Source organism: Meles meles, chromosome 19, assembly GCF_922984935.1.
Source record: "Meles meles chromosome 19, mMelMel3.1 paternal haplotype, whole genome shotgun sequence".
In the NCBI taxonomy this organism is placed as follows: domain Eukaryota; kingdom Metazoa; phylum Chordata; class Mammalia; order Carnivora; family Mustelidae; genus Meles; species Meles meles.
In genome coordinates, this window is record NC_060084.1 from 6101318 (window position 1) to 6108865 (window position 7548).

At 46.6% G+C, this 7548-nt stretch overlaps 1 protein-coding gene across 1 annotated transcript in view; it reads right to left on the bottom strand.

The window, feature by feature from the left end:
* The window catches only part of HSD17B2 (hydroxysteroid 17-beta dehydrogenase 2), a 73611-nt gene extending 66170 nt beyond the window's left edge, over window positions 1-7441 (bottom strand). The window contains exon 1 of the mRNA XM_045988181.1: window positions 7012-7441. Within this exon, the coding sequence (XP_045844137.1) occupies window positions 7012-7282 (271 nt within the window). The 5' untranslated portion in view covers window positions 7283-7441. The remainder of the gene's footprint in view (window positions 1-7011) is intronic.
* Window positions 7442-7548: the final 107 nt, after the last annotated feature.

Below are 7548 nucleotides of genomic sequence, written 5' to 3' on the forward strand. Positions count from 1 at the left end.
CCGAATACAGGTGGCAGGGAGAGTCACACATGACAACTGCAAGAGAATATAACGTGTAAGTAGATTCTAAAGGGAAATGCAGAGAATGGGGGGGGTGGGGTGTAGGGATTGCTGACACATGGGGGCTAGACCAAGGAAGATGAGCTCATGAAGAAATCATCAGTAAGGGACAAAAAGAACCTATAGGAAATGGCGACATGAAGATGGGAAAACAGGGATGGGAAAGAGGCAGAACAGACAGAATTGGGAGAAAGATGAGAACCAGAAAATTAAGAAAAGGAAAAGGATTAGGGGAGCATATGATAAGTTTGCTTTAGAACATGCTGGATCTAAAGTTTTAGCTTAACATCCTCCAAACGTGAGTCAGGAGGTCAAAAGTGTCAGGTACACACACCACTGAGTCACCAGGCCTCACAAAGAGACTGTTGAGAGCACAGGAGCAGGTGGGAGCTCCATGGTAGAGAGTGTAGTGGGTTAAGATGGACAGAGAGAACCATAGGGGCCATCTTATGGGAGAGGCAGGAAGAAGAACTTAGAAGAGTCAAGGGATAGAGGAGTGGGGGAGGCACGTGGAAATGCAGCATTCTGGAAGACAAAGGAGGCCATGTCAAGAAGGAAAATACGGTCAGCAATACTGGTGTGGAAGTCAAGTTCCAGCGAGTGGGACACCTGCGGCACTTAGGAAAGCAGTTTCTATAGCCTGGTCGGGGCCAGAGGATGTTCTGTGTGCACCATATCCTGGGTAAGCAGGAGCATGCTTAGAACAAAGTCATCACAAAGCTCTGTCCAGAACAAGCCAATAGTTAAGTTACTGTAGAACAATGGGGCCTTTAGAGCTCTGCCACGTCACGGTGTCCTTTCTACACAGGTGATCCCAGCAGAAAGAATGAGCAGAGTTAAGGATCGAAGCTCATGGGCAGATTGGGGCAGAGCCATTGTATCCAGCCAATGACCACAGAGAGGGAAGGACATTATACCAGCTTGGTTTATTCACTTACAACTGATTCACTCATTAACATTGCATTAGTTCTCCTGGATGCAGAGACTGAGAAGAAAGAAAGGGTCATGAAAAAGACCTCACCTGTGCCTTCAAAAAGCTTACAATACATGGGGGTGGGGGAGGAACTTTCATTCCCCTGGTCGGAACAATCCATCCAGAATGCCCAATAAAATCACATTCCAACTTTTACAACATTACCTTGGTTAGCAATACCTTTTTATGCTTCTTTGTAGAGGGCTAAGGTAAAGCTTAAAGTGAATGACTGGGGCGTCTGGGTGGCTCAGTGGGTTAAGCCTCTGCCTTCGGCTCAGGTCATGATCTCAGGGTCCTGGATCGAGCCCCTCGTCGGGCTCTCTGCTCGGCGGGGAGCCTGATTCCCCCCTCTCTCTGCCTGCTGCTCTGCCTACTTATGATCTCTGTCTCTCTCTCTCTCTCTGTCCAATAAATAAATAAATAATCTTTTAAAAAAAGCTTAAAGTGAATGATAAAGCAGGATATGTGATCATATAAAAAAATTCCATAGGCTCACTGGATTACAGGCTCATGGCAGACCATGTTGATTTCTTACTATAGACTTCAAAGAGCTCTTGCCTCATGGCTTCAACCATTACTAAGTGGCCCATGTTTCTCCAGGCTCCTTCTCTAAACCTAACCAAGGCCTCGTTTTGTATTTCCAACTGCCAGTGACTTTCCACCTGCATTGCCCCCTCCCTGCCCTCAAAATCAAACCTGAAGTCAGATTCACCATTGTGGCATTTCTGAAATCATCACCCTTTTCAAACAGCCCCATCCCTCCGTGGTCCCTTCATTTTATCTTGTCATCTGGATCTCTTGCATCCAATCAATTGCCAGGTTTGACATCAAGCAGAATCTTGTACGCAGAATAGATCTTTTAACACTTACTTGCTGATCGAACAAACACATTTTATATCCTAGACACCATGAACAGTTGGTAACATGGATAAGGACAGTGGTTCAGACCATGGCTTTGGGTGGGTGGCAGGTGGGTCTGATCTTAGTAGCTCAGTAACTTTGGACACATAGTGCCCTGGCTCACAAGATGTAAGTGATTAGGGTTGTGAGAATCGAATATAAAATGTAAAACTCTGAGCACGGAAATGTTATTTCTTAGTCCCATGCCCCACTGTCAATATTTAGCCATCTTACTAACCTAATGTTAGATCGAAAGGAGCCCAAGAGGATGTCAACAGTATTGAGTTTTAGAACCACGACTGGGGGGAAAAAAAAAGAACCACAATTGGACTATTTAATAAGTCCCAGAAGGGATAACCATTCACCTAGGACTTTTGTTTGGAGCCTAAGATAAGGACTTCTGCACAACACAGGTCCTTCTTCCGGCCCTTCATCCATCCCTCATTGTACAGTTTTGAAAATTCCAATTAAAAATGACCCGACTCAACAAGTTTTAATGAGTATTAGTTGTATTGTGTCGTAGCTGCTTTGACCAATGAGCCTGGAAGACCTTTCTATTTTCCCTGTAGAAAGCTGCTTTTTAATACCTAATGAGGTCCCCTTTGGGTCAAGCTTTCCCCAGCCTCCAACACAGGAGCCTCGCCCACCCCTGGGCTCCAGGCACTTGGGAATCCTTCTGGAGGCCCCTCTGCACCCCACCGCACAGCCATGCTTACACCTCTCCCAGCAGACTGTAAAGCCCTCACGTGTGGGCCCTGCACCCAGCAGATGCTGAATGGAGATGGCTGGGAAGGATGGAGGATCCAGGATAAATGGGCAGGAAGTCGGTTACCTTTGTGTTTTCGACCTATTTCAAAGGGTAGGCTAAGAAGGGAAATGCACCATCTCAGAGGAGGAAGAAACCCAGTGGTCAAAGATCAAGGGGAACTGGGAACTTTGATCCCCTGACTTGACAGTGTAGAAATCGCATGGGCTTTAATTTTCTTCCCCCACTGCTTCTAGGTAGCACACCACACATCCCCACACTCCACACACCCCACATGTGTGGGGATCCACACATCCCCAGCACTCAATAAATAGTTGTTGCATGAATAAATGGGTGTTTCTTCTCTCCATTTCTTTTTCAGACTTCTTTTTTCTTTGTTCTACCCAACCCTGCCCTTCAACCTTTCCCCTCCCTCCCTGATGCACAAAAATCACCTCCTCCTCCCCCCTCTCTCTTCTCCTCCATCCCTCCTTCCTTCTCCCTCTGTCTCATCCACCGAAAGTCATCTACAAGACAGAGAGTGTGCACACTGTCATTTCTAGTCTATGGAGGAGAAAACAGAAATTCAAAAGCCCAAAGCTGGGTACCAATGGTCACACAGCTGCTAAGAATATGTAACAGGTAATGTCGCCCTGCCCCAGATCCTTTGGCCACTCTGTGTGCTCTAATCCATGGAGTTCTCCACTCTCAGCAGCCAGCAGCTGCGACTTTGTCCCAGGACTGCCCAGGACACAGGAGCTCACTTTGCCAGTGAACATGGAAAACCACAAGTGCCAGGAGTTTAAGCCTCCCCACCTCGCCACCTCTGACAGCCCTTAACTAATGACTGACAGGTGTGAGAACATTGGGACTACAGCTCCCCGGCCCCCAATGCGGACAGCTCTCGTCTGTTCATGCGTGACCTTAACTGCCTCCAGAGCCACCCAGGCGATTAAGCCAATATGATCCTCAGCCAGGTCCCCTGGAGGGTGAACCCTGGCTTGGCTTCCTACTCTGTCCCTGTCCATTTTCTCTATCCCCAGACCAACGTTGCTTGGAAACCTTCCTAATAAATCCTTTACAAACACATGCTCATCTCAAGCCCTGCTCCTGGAAGATGCAGCCTAAGTCAAGCTAAATGCAGGGTTCAAACCCAGACTTCAACATTTTTTTCCCATTATATTGTGCCTGAGATGCTGTTGCAAGCATATAGGCCTGCTCTGCACGAAGTTCACTGCCATTTAAAAAACTGAAGGGCCACGGTCGCCTTGAAGACATACATGATGTTTCAGAAGCTCTATGCTTTGCCTATTTTTTTCTCACCATAATTACAGGTCTCTGAGACAAAAGACCTTTGAATATCTTAGCAAAATGACATAAGGGACCCAAAGAAAAAAGTTACTGTTTTCCAACTTGTCTTTGTAATTCTCTTACACTTGGGTCTGCAATGAAGTAGGCACTGAAAAGGACTCCATCCTTTTAACATGATCTCTTCTTAAAATATTTTCATTATATAAGGACAGAACTGCACTCTGGAGGAATTCTACGGGGAAAACAAATACAAGGGCTCAAACCCAACCGTTCACGATGTCCTTCTGTGTTTTCCTAACTCTCTAACATGGGAACAGTCTTATTCAAACACATGGAGCCCCTAGGTCGTCCGTCAGCCCAGTTTTCCATTTTGTGAGATAGTCCTATGGTTGTCCTCTTTAAGGCCTGTCCGTTGTTACACCCAGAGGATAGACGGCAATTTATCACCATTTTTGTTGCTTATGATAGTTCACGATGGTAAATGATGGTGCCGAACAACGTTGTGAATGTATCATGCTGTTTTGCATCTACCCTTTTCCCATATTCCAGATTATTTCTTTCAGAGAAGTTTCCAGATCTTGACTTCTCTGAAAAAGGAATAAAACCTATGTCTTTTGATACACACCATCACAGGTGTTCAACCACACCAAAATGCGTACCCATTTAGAACATAAGTTGACCCAAAACAAAGATTACTATTTCGAGTCATGCTGCCTTATTTGTAATGAATTCTGGTCTAACTAGATGAATTCATTTGAAATTTCTCCATTTAGTTCGAAGGTCTGGAAACCTCTAGAATCTCTAGAATGTTGCATTCCTCATGAAAATGACTAAAGAAATGTAAAGGGAACATCGCCGTCACCCTTCAATGGATGCAGCTCCTTTCTTAATTCTAAGCTGTTTAATTGCTAAACATTTCATGGAGGGATTAGTCACTGGGTTTGAGTTCCTAATTGAATCAGTCATTTTACACGCAACGAAACACAAGTCAGGACATTTCAATAGCTGATGTCGGCTAACTGACTTGGGAGTGTATTTTGTGCGTTTCTGCATGCCTACATCTTCAAACACAGAGGATAAAGTACATTGACAAGAAAAATAAACAAGCACGAATTCCCGTTTTCTCAGTCACCTTGAAGTCTGTCAGAGTTTACTCCTAAGTTTGCTATTTTTACTTATTAGGCTGAGAAGTACTGCTCCCTGAAATTGATTTCCCGGGACTAGCTGGACCTCCGAGAGATCGTGTCCTGTTAGCATCAAGCACAGATTTATTTTTTTTTTTAAACATACTTAATTGTTCCATCTTCTTTCTGGCAAGTAGAAAGTACAATAAATAAAAATCTGTAATTCTTCTGAAGACCACGGGTACCTGATACTGCACACAGAACAGAGCATTTTACACTGCTATTATAGCTTTTCACTCAGCCCTCCATAAGAATTCTAGTGAAGGGGCGCCTGGGTGGCTCAGTGGGTTAAAGCCTCTGCCTTCGGCTCAGGTCGTGATCCCAGGGTCCTGGGATCGAGCCCCGCATCGGGCTCTCTGCTCAGCGGGGAGCCTGCTTCCTCCTCTCTCTCTGCCTGCCTCTCTGCCTACCTGTGATCTCTGTCTGTCAAATAAATAAATAAGATCTTTAAAAAGAAAAAAAGAACTCTAGTGAGAAAGTGGAAAAAGCCCACCCCGTCTTCTAGCTGCATGATTCCAGACGATACTAGATACCCTTCAGGTTAACATCCCACTGATCAACTGTATTTTCTACCTTTGAACTGTTTGGGTTGTTGCCCACCCCCTCCCCCAACACACACACACCCATTAGAGAAGTTTGTTTTCCATAACATTCCAAATCTCTCACCTGTGTTTTATTTAAGAGAGAGTTTTATGGGGCGCCTGGGTGGCTCAGCAGGTTAAAGCCTCTGCCTTCAGCTCAGGTCATGATCCCAGGGTCCTGGGATCGAGCCCCGCATCGGGCTCTCTGCTTAGCTGGGAGCCTGCTTCCTCCTCCTCTCTCTCTGCCTACTTGTGATCTCTATCTGTCAAATAAATAAATCTTTAAAAAAAAAAAAAAAGAGAGAGTTTTATTATTGGGTTAACGTCAAAGGTAAAATGGACAGGTCACTCGACAGTCCATTTCTCAGTGAATCGAGAAGAGCCTGGTTTTGCCGCCATCCACACACCGAGTTTGCCTTCATCCCAGCAGGGGCAGCGCGTGGGGCGATGACCTTGGGGCAAATGCTTTGGCAGCTGATGCCCCACCGTGGCACGCCGTTCTGTGTTAGGATAAAGGTGGGTAATCCTGATTACAGCCCGGTCCAAGCTCGAACTTCACAACCAAACAAACCAGTTTTACAACACAGAGGAATTTAATTTGGCCTCACACTTGCAGTGGAAAAAGAAACACAAAGAAGGAAAAAAATCGGTCGCTGAGCTAACAGGCAACTGCCTTCCAGACACACTGCCAACCTGATTCAATTAAGAAACATTAGCGGTCTGATGACAGATTTGAAGACAAAAGGCACAGTTTCTTGACAGCAGCGAACTGCAAAATTTCCAACCTAGGTAGGAGTCCCTTGGATATTTCAAAAACACAGCGGAGTCTAAGGAGAGGCTGACTTTGCAAGCTTTCTTGCACATCTAAAGAATAAGAGCCCAGCCCCACAACACAGCCAAACATTAATCTCAGAGCAAAATTCCGTTTAAGCCTAAAGTAAACCGATGCAGCTTTCCTGGGTGCAAGAAAACACACGAAAGGCCGGGAGGTTTGCTGCTGTTGCTTCATCCTGGAAAACGAACAAAATCGCGGCTTAGGTGCCCTTGACCTTGTCCGTCCGTCTTCCCCCAGCCCCTTCCAGTTCACCTCGTGAAAAAAAGCCAACCAAAACCCTGCCACGAAAGACGCTTGGGGATGCGCTTTCATTTACTCCATGCCAAGTATTTTATCGTGAAACCTAATTTGAAAGAGTCCCGCTGCAGCAAAGCCAGCGCCAGATTCCGCCCTGAGTGAGAACAGCAGAGCCGTCCACTTACCTGTGATCAGCACTGCCTTTTGATCCACAGGTAGCAGCTCCTGACCAGACAGGTAAGTGTACAGGAGGAAACAGGACAGGAGGCAGAGGACCAGGCTCCAGGACAGGGACAGGCTGAGCAGCAGGTAAGCCCCTCCCCAGAGGCCTGCCAGCCAGACCACCTTTCGGCCAGCCTGCCCCGGGCTCTTCCCGACATTGCAAAGAGCTATGCCTCCCAGCACGACAGTGACAGCCAGGCAGAGCCACACGGTCTCCGAGAAGAAGGTGCTCATTCTCAGGGACGCGCTGCACCCTTGCGTGCTCAGGACCAGCGAGACAAGTGGGCAAAGGCTGGCTGGAGGCAGCCTGGGTTATATGAACAGAGGAGGCGAGAAGGGAGGGGGAGAAAGCCGCTCTGGCACACTTCGGATGAGCAGGGATTAAGCACACTCATGCCGGCACGTTTTTTTTTGGTGGGTCATTGAAACCGGAGAGCAGTTTCCTATAAATATCAGAGCACTTCCTATTCAATAGCTCCCCCAACGCCACCTGCACTCAT